This window comes from Cyphomyrmex costatus, unplaced genomic scaffold (assembly GCF_001594065.2).
Source record: "Cyphomyrmex costatus isolate MS0001 unplaced genomic scaffold, Ccosl1.0 scaffold1384, whole genome shotgun sequence".
Classification (NCBI taxonomy): Eukaryota; Metazoa; Arthropoda; class Insecta; order Hymenoptera; family Formicidae; genus Cyphomyrmex; species Cyphomyrmex costatus.
This window is the reverse complement of record NW_017275374.1, coordinates 37,205-49,359: the sequence shown is the minus strand read 5'-3', so window position 1 is coordinate 49,359 and position 12,155 is coordinate 37,205. Positions and strand designations below refer to the sequence as shown.

General features: G+C 31.0%; 1 protein-coding gene across 3 annotated transcripts; it reads right to left on the bottom strand.

The window, feature by feature from the left end:
* Positions 1-1,208: 1,208 nt before the first annotated feature.
* Positions 1,209-12,145, bottom strand: LOC108771273 (protein-methionine sulfoxide oxidase MICAL2). Of its 3 annotated transcripts, XM_018551316.1 has the most exons (15): positions 11,684-12,145; positions 8,447-8,780; positions 8,040-8,364; positions 7,596-7,954; positions 7,244-7,501; positions 6,800-7,002; positions 6,394-6,527; positions 5,994-6,241; positions 5,439-5,561; positions 5,064-5,261; positions 3,829-4,068; positions 2,876-3,017; positions 2,326-2,447; positions 2,199-2,277; positions 1,209-1,278 (listed from the first exon to the last, which is right to left on the bottom strand). In XM_018551316.1, exons 2-15 carry the CDS (start codon positions 8,726-8,728, stop codon positions 1,271-1,273), a joined length of 2,721 nt encoding a protein of 906 aa, XP_018406818.1. In that variant the 5' UTR covers positions 8,729-8,780; positions 11,684-12,145; the 3' UTR covers positions 1,209-1,270. The 3 variants fall into 3 exon arrangements, with proteins under 3 accessions (XP_018406818.1, XP_018406819.1, XP_018406820.1); XM_018551317.1 differs by lacking the exon at positions 1,209-1,278 and having other exon boundaries at positions 2,127-2,249; XM_018551318.1 differs by lacking the exons at positions 1,209-1,278; positions 2,199-2,277; positions 2,326-2,447; positions 2,876-3,017; positions 3,829-4,068 and adding an exon at positions 4,628-4,811.
* Positions 12,146-12,155: the final 10 nt, after the last annotated feature.

Genomic DNA, 12,155 nt, shown 5'->3' with positions numbered 1-12,155 from the left:
ATTCCCGCATCTCCATCTCGCTATTTTCACCAATCGTTTGCCCTCATTTCTCTTACACATTCTATATTTTAACAATAAGTTTTGTGCATATGTACATACATATATCTTTATATATGTATAACAAATGTTACCTTCACTAGTATATTCATCACTAGAATCTTCATATTCGTTGCTGCCAGTGTCAGATTGCCCGATTGTAGCATGTGGATGCGAATAGCGCAATGTCCAATTTTTAGCTAATTCAAGAGTTCCTTCAGTTGTTAGCGGTTGATCTATAGCTTCCTCAAATACTTCATTATCCTCATCAGAATCACTAAAAAAATTGATAATTTAAACAATTATAATTAAAAATTTAAATATATATATACACATATATATTGTTTTTTATAAACAAATACAAATATTAAAATACAGATATATTCTAATCAGAATTATTATATTTAAAAATAGTAAAGCTATACAAAAAGTTACAAGAATATTGTAATATATGCATATTTACCTCATATCAGAAATATCATCACTGGATCCCATTTCTGCGGTAGAAGCACCAAAATTTCTGTCTGTCCATTCATCTTCATCCATTTGACTCTGACCTTCCTCGGGATCTGATATTTCTGCTAAATTTTCAAATTCAATTCTCTCTGGAGTTTGACCACGATCAAGTAAATCGAGTCCAACAATGCCTTCTAAGGATGTTTTGGCCTTGAAAGTACGAAATATACATATATATACTTTCATATAAATGTTTACTATTTTTGGTACTTTTTCATGTTTTAAAATTTATACAAAAAGATATATAAATATCGTTTAAGTAACAGTTTTTTTGTTTTTGTTTTAATTCTATATCATTATTACAAGCTTTCTAATACCTTTTCTGATGTTTTTGATGCAGTCGCGGCATTAGGTACATTTTCTTTATTCACCAAGTTAATTCTTTTTTTTTCTGCTCTAGTTTTCATTGTTCCCGATAGTCCAAAGTGTTGCGGACAATAAAAGCGTCCTCCGTTTTTCTCCCGATCAAATGTATGATTTCCTATATAACAGTAATGATTTCGTATACAACAGTAATATCATATAAAATCAAAAAAGGTTTATAAAACATAAAAAGAGAATATTACCTATTCTTAACGAGATGGAACAATATTCACAACGGAAACAGCCGCGGTGAAAGAATTTACCTTCCGCACTGAGTCTTTCCATAAGGTAAACTCTTTTATTGCAAAAATGGCACATCTCTGAACCTCCTTGCACAGGTAATGCGATAGCAGGCTTAGTGTTCTACAAAAAAATAATTTATACAATCCGATATAATAATTATTAATGCTGCATTTTTAAGATAAAAATTATTTAAAATTTATGTACCTAATTTTATTATACGCGTATACGTACATATGTACATACGTGTGTGTATAGCACATTTTAAAAGAAGAGCTTATGAGATTTAGACGTTTATATTAATTGTTTAATATTCATTTACATATATATATTTTATTAATATTAGCATTTATAATTCATAATTTTTACGATATATTTACATTAGTTATGTTAGTAATAGTTTATATAAAAATGTTTAACATAATACACACATACTTTGATATTACAAAAATTTAATTTAAAAAGCCAACAACATTATTTCATATACCTGTATATTACAATGTACATATTTACAATCACAATCTAGTTTGTTGAGGAACTTCATTTATGTTGTAGACTATAAGATTATAAACATATTAAAATTTAACAAGAGATCAATAGAATTATCCAATGTAGACATATTTTTGGAGTATTTTGATACGTATTTTATACCAGAATTAAAAATCTTTTAGAAATGCTTTATATAAAATTGTCAATAAAAAGAAATTATAAATCCTTTAAAGAATGCGAACCTACTGTAATTTAAATCTTTTCTCTTAAAGAATTCTGCAATTAAATAAACTTCTCTTTATAAAACGGGAATGTAAGACAAAGTAAACACTGATACGCCATAAACACCAAAATTTCAATATTCCGTTTACTATTTTCCTACGAAAAGACCGTAAAGTTCGTATTTACCGATTTCTGTAACTTGGGTTCCACATCCTGATTTTTATTTGAAAATTGTTCAGCCATGGCTGAAACTTTATTGTATCCGAGCGCGCTACCTTCCTGAATCTTCTTGCCTATATTCTTCAGAGTATTATCTATATCAGCGTACTTACTGTAGGTGTCCTTTTGATCGTTGCCTCGCTTCTCCATCTTAATCTGCCGAGCTAAAAACTGAATGAAACATATACACATCTGAAAAAGTGCGAGAATGTCAGTGCTATTGAGTGTTTTTTTGCCAACCTGCTCGCGACTCCACTTCGGCACTTTTTCTACACGTTCATGGCGAACGCTGCGACCCATCTTGTTCTCTTCGATTTTTTTTTCAATTTCTTTCACGTTCCAGTCAGTTTTTTCAATTTTACCTACGTGTATATATATTTTATTACTCGACTTGTAAAGTGACGTCTACAATGAAATTAAATAGAATATTTCTCGAACAAAAAAATAAGTTAGAAATTCATAGTTCTGTCAGTTCAACAATCTCATTAAACAAGCATGTTAATCAACAAAATAGTAATATATATTTTTATTCGAAAAACAAATTTAATAACGAAAATATTAACATTTTTATTTGAAACGTAAAACTTAAACTTTAAATCTCAAACCGTAAGAAATTGATCAATCATAGTCAATTATTCTCTTCACATTAGACTGTGATTGGTCAATTTCTTACGGCTTGAGACTTAAAGTCTAAATTTTAGGTCTTAAAATCTTATTACAGATGTCGCTTAATATATTACAAAGAAAACTTGATTAATATTGAATGTATAAATAAAAGATATATACAAACCGATAGCACGTAAAAGATCTTTGGGTTTTTTCTCAGAGGATGTTGCCCCTTTCAGTTTATCTTCAAAATCTTTTATTCTTCCTGAGAATTCTTCGTCTACACTATCTCTTCGGTAACTAATGTGTATTTTAGGTTGTCTGTCCTAAGAATAATTAGCAAGTTAATAGAAATATCTTATGAGCAAGCGATTGTAGATAATTAGTATGGGTATTAACATAAACAATGCAAGCAAAAATTACGAACAACTTACAAAATACATTTTGTAAGTATTTATAAATATTTATAAATATTACAAATATTATAAATATTTCTGTTTCTTAAAAAATAATAATAATAATAACAATAAAGTAGTATTCTGAGAAAGAATTAAATAAACAGTTAACATTAAATAAACAGTTAAATTTCAAACATAGTTTTTCAAACTCAAATACAATTAATTTGTTTAAATTAAAAAGGTATAAATATAAAAATATTGTTATATTTGTATCTTTTCTACCTAATAATATTTTTCTTTCTTTAGACATGCGCCAGTTCCATATAACGTGTAAGTAAGAGTAAATAGAATATTCCTCAAAAAAAATAAGTTAGAAATTCATAGTTGTCAGTTCAACAATTTCCTTAAACAAGCATGTTAATCAACAATGATAAATAATATACGCAATTCTCAAACAAATTTAGCAACAAAAATATTAACATTTTTATTTTTTCACTGCAATCATATCAAATTATGGCGTTAGAAAATAAACCATATGTAAGTATTTTCCCTGTGTATATTTAATACGAATGCAGTAAGGCAAAAATTAATTTAGTAAAACAAAATTCATTATTCTGTCAAGTATCTTTAGAAACGTTATGCTGTTATTTCGAACATCAAAAATACAGGCCTTTCGTCAGCACATAGAAAAAAAGAACATAGTCAAACATTTGCACTCATCATTTAATTTCTAGCTTACTGGATAAAGTATTTTCTGCTCTAAGTCTTTTACTCTATCCTTGAAATCTGGTGCAGTTTGACGATATAAAAAAATCGAGTAATCCTCAAAAGGTTCATCTTTCTCGCGTTTTGCATTGGCTTGCAGCATCTGCATGCTTTTGTAGAACTGTTGAGTTGCCATCTTGCGCAAATACTGCCGCTTCTTCATGCGCTCAGTTTGATGCTTCTCAATCTCATCGAGTCTTTTCTGTCTTTCAGCCTTTATTGCGAGTTCACGATTGTCATTAGTCGCGTGATTAATTAACTATGAATGCTAATCTATCTTTTTGTGACGATTCAAGCAACGAAATGTTTCTTTGCAGCAAAGCGAATCAAATTATGCGAGAAAGCATGAAGCAGCGACAGAATGGGATATACAGTAAGTTTTTTAAAATTGTAAATCTTGTATATTCTCATTTCTAATATAGTTTCTTAAACTATTTGAAGAACAGAGTTTTTGCAAATAAAATGCAAAATTAAATTAAAAAATATTTAGAAAATATAATACAGTAAAAAAATTTTAAAGATATATGTATATTATAAAAGAATGAAATAAAAAAAACTCAATTGGTCTGTAAAGTTTCTATTTATTAGACTATACTGCTAGCATAATTCTAAATTTTATGCTATGCATAATTAACTACGTTATTGCTAATTTTAGCCGTGATTTACGCATATAAAGACAATTGAACGATTGTGTATAATGTTTCTGGCATAATCTCCTAAGAGTTTAAAGAATTTACTCAAAGTTTCATAAAATAGCAATTATATTAACAACATAAGATTGTATAAAAAATCTGACAACATAACCAATAGAACTTAGTCTCTTTTATAGAAGATTACGCGTGTTCAGTACGTGTCCGGTTCCTCTCGAAGTACGGTAAAGGTAAGTCCAACAAATACGATTAACAATGACATGAATATCCCGCGACACATAACATCTTCGATCTTCTGCCATCGTGACTACATAAGATATAATTCAATTATTTCAGCAACTTTCTAAAAGTTGCATACAGCTATAATGTTAGGTCTAATTTACTACAAAACTTTTATTTAAGGATAAAACAAATTTTTCTCTGGAAAATTGGATTTTCTATTGTATAAAAATTTGAATACTTTTTGCGAAATTGCCATTGACTTCGTCTATCTTATTATTAGTTAGATAAGCACTGGCCATTTTAAACTGTAAATAGGCGAATAATTTTTTCTACTTACCATCGTCGCGCCCACTTTCTCGGTACTCCGCCTCTTTCGAGAACGTCGGCTAACCGTATTGTCCTTTTTATCTACGTAAGAGTGTACATTTTCATTAGCATGCCGTGAGCGCGAATGCCGTGTTTTCGTAACCTTTTCCTCAGACGTCCATTGTTTTAGTTGCTTTGAATGGGCAGTGCATTCTTCCATTTCTGTTTCCTGTTAATAATGTAATAAATGGTGCTTAATTTGTTTTACGATCATTTTATATAGAAAGTATTCAATAAGTATTTTTAAAGAAATAATATTTAACTCGTGCTAATTTAAGTAAGAATCTTTAAAGAATCTCTTTTATTTCAAAAAGACTAGATTAATATATCGTCTATTTTTACTCACTAATTTTGGATGCTTAATATATGGAATCTCGCCTCTAAAAACTTCATATATTTGTGTTAAGTAAGAAAACATGGCAAGCGTGTCAGGAACATCGCATTGAATCATTTCTTCTCCTGTCATTATCTGTAAGCATAATTATTTTCTCTTATTATCTAAATAATTTCAGAAGATAATTTGATATTATCTAGATAATTAAACATAATATAATGTTATTTATACAATAAATTTTATGATACAATATATTTGTTCATTAACTGAAATAAATAGACTAACAGTTCAATAAATAAGCTAATATGCAATTATTATTATTAAAGTTTTTCTCTGTTGTATTCTGTTTTTAATCAAATCATTTACATATATAATATGATTCTTATTAAGGATCATAAAACATATATAAGTGATTTGATTGAACTGAGAACACACGCACGCACGCACATCCACAAAATTAAACAATACTGAATTACTCTAAAAATATTTTGTACATTAAAAATAAAGAAAAAATATATCCAAATTAGTGGTATTTAAGCAGAAAGATAAAAAATATAACATATTTACTGGTGGTATGTTCAATTCCTTTTCCAATATATCGAAGGCGAGTTGATTGTTCTTCACTGTATCTTTCGCGTTTAAGCTATAAAAATCTATTAAATCTGGACGGTATCTATGAACAATTGCACAAATAGCTAAACCATCTTTGAAAGAGGCACCCATATCTTCGATATGAACTTTGTCGTACAATGCAACTTGCTTTTGTAGCCAGCGAAGCAGTGTGTCTGGATGAACTTGAGTGTCAGCTCTCATATCTATATAAAAATGTTCGTTTTTCATTAAAGAATAATTATATCCAAAGATCAAGTAATTTAAATATAACAAAAAAGTTGAAAATCGCAAGTTGTAAGAATCCAAGACGTTAATATTCCAAGAATTTTAAAATTTAATACTTTAATAAACTCACCGCGACGTCTTCGTTTCTTTGGAATATCAACTTCGGATTGTATTGCAGGCTGTTTGATACTTTCAGGATCGTCTGTGTCAAGAAGACTGCGCACTTGTATCGGAGTTACAGAACGCACATTAAGATTCGGATACCTTAAAAAAAAAATACAAAAATGTATTTAATTATTTTTAAATTACTAGTATTTTAGTAAAGTAATAGACACTTAACACAAATCTTCCCTATAATCTAAATAAATAAACTGGTTTACAACTTTCTTCAAAACAATTACTATATAAAACTAAAATTATTATATAACTGACTATTTGGACAGTTACACTTTATAGACAAGACTCAAGTTTCTCCACCTTCTAGAAATTTAACACCTAAAGCTTCACACATTTATTCAATTATATTGATATCTTACCTGGTGTGAGGATCCAAAGTGTATGCAGCGTAATCTCTATTCAAATTCTCTGGTGTTGTCTGTCCCAACAACCTGTATATGGATTCACGCTCCGCAATTACTTCTAATGGAAATAACGAAGCACCCCAACCTTTGATTGCCCAGCCCGCATCCAGAGAGCTTAAAAATCCTCTCGCGCAACCAGAGCCAGTAGGCCAAAATGGCTGTAATCATTTCTCTTTTAGTTTTTCATTAAAAGTCAAATAAAATAAGAAAATAAAAATTTAATTACAAAAATCAAAGAAACGCACAAACATTAAAAAGACAATGATAAATAGATAATCTATCCACACATATATTATGTACATTATTGAATTTTTGTTTCTAAATATTTTCTGCATCTAAAAGAATGGATTTAAATAATTTCAAATGACATGATAAGTATACACAATATATATCAATTACCTCCAAGAGGCTGTCGCCTACAAGGATCATGAGCAATCTATGACCATGACGCTCCAATACGCGACTTGCATTTTCTGCCGCGTACATCGAAGTAAAGTCGAACATGGCTACATCCGGTTGGCCATAATGATTCACCGCAAATTCCATATCCATCATTTGATATTCCGTCGAAAATTCTGCCGCTTCTCGCGCGTACAACATCAAGGCTTCACGATCCACGTTTTCTTTCGCGAGTAGTTTTGCAGTGTCAGCATGATCCTAAAGATCAATAATAATTCAGTTTAATTTCCATTCTGAGAAATAATAGATATAATCTATAAATATAAAGTTGTATGTTATAATATACATATACCTGTAGAATAACTCCCTTGTCGATTAAACTATGTTTTTTGGCAGTCATAACGAAATAATGAGTGTCATCTTTATAATACACAATATTTTCCAAGTCGATACCAGTCTCTTGATACAATTCTTTAAAGAACTTTTGATTAAAGATAAAGGCGACACCACTGATCTCTTCTACGCGAGCCTCTGCCTCGGTACGTTTATTTATAAAATTTGCCGTGATTGCAATGGCTAGTTTTCCTCGAAATTCCTTGCGTTTAAAACCTTCCAGGGTATTTCTCTTACCATCAGCTCCAATTAGCACATCGAACTCGTATTGGGAGACAGGGTGGTCAGCTGGTGAAGTCTTTGCTCTCCAACCAATCTCTGACAAAAATATTAATTAAAAAACATTAGTAATAAGCAAATTATAAAGAAAATTTAAAACATTCTATCATCAATTACTACTTACTGCCATCTTCCTGATTATCCGGTGGTTGAATCAGAGAATCAAAGCTTACATTCTCGTGGAATTCAACACCAAGAATTAGAGCAACTTTTAGCAAGATACATTGCAGTTGTCGAATACTGATGTGATCTATAGAACCTGCGCAAAACTTTCCAAAAAATTTTTTCGCTCCTAATCCACGTAGATCCTGAATGACAAAAGGCCACAGATGTAAAACATTATTTCTGGACATCCGATCTCTTTTCTCCACCACAACAACTTTTGCTCCCAGTAATTGTGCTTCTATGGCTGTGCGCAGACCGCATGGGCCACCACCGATAATTAAAACCTAACGGAAGTATTTTAATTAAAAAAATTTTCTCAATAATAACTCTGGAAGGTAAAAATTAATAAATGAACCCTCGTATTACCCTCGTATTCGGGCATACTTTGCCACGATTATAGCACTTGTGATTCGCTCGTTGATCAAATTTCTTCCATAGAGCTTGCGCCTTCCACGATCGCAGTTTTGTTTTCAATTTTGGATAAAACTGATTAATGACATTCGGCCGGATTTTCAGTAATTCGCATAGTTGTCTGTAGTAGCCAAGGATAGATTTCAACGTACTGGCGTTGCAAAACTGATCGAAAATCTCGTTAGCCAACGCTGTCTCCGGTGAATTAGCCGCTTGCTTTTTACCGATCTGATCCATCGTCCTGATCCTTTGCTTTTAGTTTCACAGTAATTCATCAGTTCGTCATTATCTAAAAAGAAAAAAATGTTTTCCTTATTTTTTATCAGGACTATTTTACGTCATTAAAACTTTCATAAACCAAAGTAAGGCAAACGAAGGCAATTAAGAGCCAACGCGGTTCTCTCTCTCTCTCTCTCTCTCTCTCTCTCTCTCTCTCTCTCTCTCTCTCTGTGCATAAATAATTATTAGATTTATTCTTAGAGCCATATTTATATATTTTGTTGTTAATATAAAACGATCAATAAATTCCTATTAGAACTTTTTAATGTTTTGCTCCTAACATATTAAAATAGATAATATTAAAATAGAGTTCTAGGATGATAATTAAATACAAAAAAACATAAAAAGCTATTCTCTGTTTTCTAAAAGTATTTTTATCTCGTTTTTATTCATATCGTAACTTTAGGGGATAAAGAAATGTCCAAATAAACAATTTACACCGAGCTTTTAACAGAAAACTTGTCTGCGTAAGAGAATCATTCATCTCATTGTCGATTCCATTGAGACGTGATGACTCTCGCTTATTCACGACACGTCTTTTTGCGAACAACCGTAACACCCTGCATCGAAGGTGCCGATAGTCTACGATGTTCTTCTCCGGTTCGTTGAACTTACGGTCTGATAACTTTGTAGCTCGTCGCATGCATTCGTTCAATATTTCGCTAAGAAAAAATGGAAATGTGAAAACTTTCCCATTTCCGGAGGAAGCAAGCTCATAAATAGCTTCTAATTCTGATTCCAACTATCTATTCCAATGCAATGATAAAAAGAGAAAGAGCAATCCGAACTACATTGTTTTTGAGTACATTTTGGAATTTATTTCTGTTTGTTAAACACATCTAACTATATAACTATATTGAATATACTATTCCAAACAATCAGGACATATTTTATGAAACATTTTTTCGTATGTAATTAACACTAGAACTGTGGCTGTGAAATTTTGTACTTATCTAATAGTTTTTCTTTTTAATTTGGATTTACACGTGGAGCTTTAGATTTGTGTGACTTTTCAATTTTAAATAATCATAATTAATTATAAGTACTCTTTTAATTTTATGGTGACCTTCTCTCGCAAGAAGCTAGATTTTCCTTGAATCGCGATATAATTAATTTATACCCGTGGTTCTAATGTTAACAACATAATTATTATGAGATAACTTTTAGGTAAACTAGTTTAAGATTAAATGTTTGGAGCGAAAAAATTCGTTTTTGAGCAAAAAATTAGTGAAAAAGAGCATTAACTTTTTCATGAACTGCGAATTTGATTCGCAATGATGGTGATCCAGGATAATGGGAACAGTTGAAGAATAAATATGTCCTTAAAATTTTTAATCTGTTCATTTTTTAAATTGACATTAAAATTTAAATCAAAAACATGATGTTAATATCTATTTACTAAGAAAATATTCTTGTGTATATAAAAGCATCTGACTGATTCGTCACTGAACTTTAATTTTTTTATAAGAAAAAAGAATAAGGACTCTCTAATGCAGATAATTAGTCACTGAAAATAAAAATGCTTTGTCATATATCATTTTCATAATCATCATTTTTTTTATTAACATTAAAATTTAAATCAAAACATGATGCTATTTACTTAAGAAAATATTCTTGTGTGTATAAAAACATCTGATTTATTTTCATTTTTTTATAAGAAAACAGAACAAGGACTCTCTAATGTAGTTAATTAACCACTGAAAATAAAAATGCTTTGTCATACATATCATTTTCATGATACCAAGTTTCATTGTTAACAGATAATTATAAAAATAGTACATGACAAAGTGTTTTTATTAGCAATAGTTTATATTAAGAATGAATCAACTAAATCGGTTGGAGATACTATTCACTGTGCATTATTATTTTTAAATATACCACCATATACTTATTATTATACATTGAAAACTGCTGTAGCATAATCCGGATGTTTGGAGCTTTCAATGTGTTACTATTTGATACTACATTTCTAGTTATAAATAATTCTGGAAGAAACATAATCTTAAAAAAATAAAACAGAAAAGAATCATCAAAATAATGAATAAATAAATGTTTCAGATGATATAGGTACATTTTACTTTTACAAACAGAATGATAAAGAAAGTATATTGCTCAGAAAAATCATATGATTTATATATATATGTATATAAAGATAGGGGGTGACTCACATCTGGCAAGCGACTCCATCTAGAACAAAGTCACTGTGATATAAGATATTTTTTTCTGAACAGAACTTAGTTTTGATTCGATGTATTTTGGATATTAACTTTTATTGTTATTATTATAATATTCAAATAATGGTTTCAATAATTTAATGTCTTTTTAATAACAGATTCTTTGGCTAATTTCAAGATTTTCTTAGCAAACTTGTCAGAGTAAATTTTATTATTCATCTGTAGAAACGTTTAAATTCGTGATTTTATATATCCTCATAGCACGCTAAGTCATAAATTAAAATTCTATCAAAATAGAATATCTAAAATTACCTGAAAAATTATACATTCGATTCCTCAAAGTAATTTGCAAAAAGCTCGGCGTTTTCAATCGCTTGTAACTCGAAAACTATTGTTGTATATACATTTTGGTGACATATTTTGGCAAAAATTTGTTCTAATCATTATTATTATTATTGGAGAAACATTCAGGCACATTTCGAGGCAACCTACATATAATTTTACACATATACATATACTGTGATATATTTAATTCGATGACGATACGTAATAGGTATATCGGAATCTTGTGTATGTATAAATAAACTTACTCTCGTGTGTGCCCATATCAACCCACATACAAGATACTCTCTGGATGCGTACACATAGTGAGTCTGCAATCTGCATCTACATATGCACCCACGTCACGTCATGCGTGCTTTAAGGAATACAGCAAGAGATGTGCGTGCTGTGTACGTACTTGTATGAAGAGCTGGCTGCGTCACGGTGCGATACGCTGCAATCTGCATACAGTGCATATAATCGTGTGACGATACGTCGGGACTGCGCTCTCGTGGTATTCCTGCAGCACAGCGTGCTCTCTCGTATAATCTCTACCTTTTTATAGCTCGCGTTCACATCGCACAAAACACACACGCCGACGAAGGAGGGTGGGCGAAGCAAGACAGAAGTAAGAAAAGACGGAGGGCTTCGGGTGTGACGCTCTTACTGACGCTCACTCACGCACCATCGACGAAACCCCATCCCCATCGTCCGCACAATGCAATACTCCTGCACCGCGCTGCACGACGTCTAGTCGACCTATTTCCACTTGGTTCAGCTGGATGATGAACTGGATCGCGAATATCGCGATGCAATTCACCACGACTGACAGCGCTGACGGCAGTGACGGCCACTGACGGCGTGACGACGACCAACGACGACGCAGATCC

What these genes read in the sequence shown, in the direction of transcription:
- LOC108771273 (XM_018551316.1), bottom strand. Translation starts at nt 8,728, where the DNA reads ATGGATCAGATCGGTAAAAAGCAAGCGGCTAATTCACCGGAGACAGCG. An exon ending in ACTTTGGATCCTCACACCAG is followed by an intron (nt 6,528 to 6,799) that starts GTAAGATATCAA and finishes TTTTTTTTTAAG; the next exon opens with GTATCCGAATCTTAATGTGC. An exon ending in AGATCTTTTACGTGCTATCG is followed by an intron (nt 2,448 to 2,875) that starts GTTTGTATATAT and finishes ATATACACGTAG; the next exon opens with GTAAAATTGAAAAAACTGAC.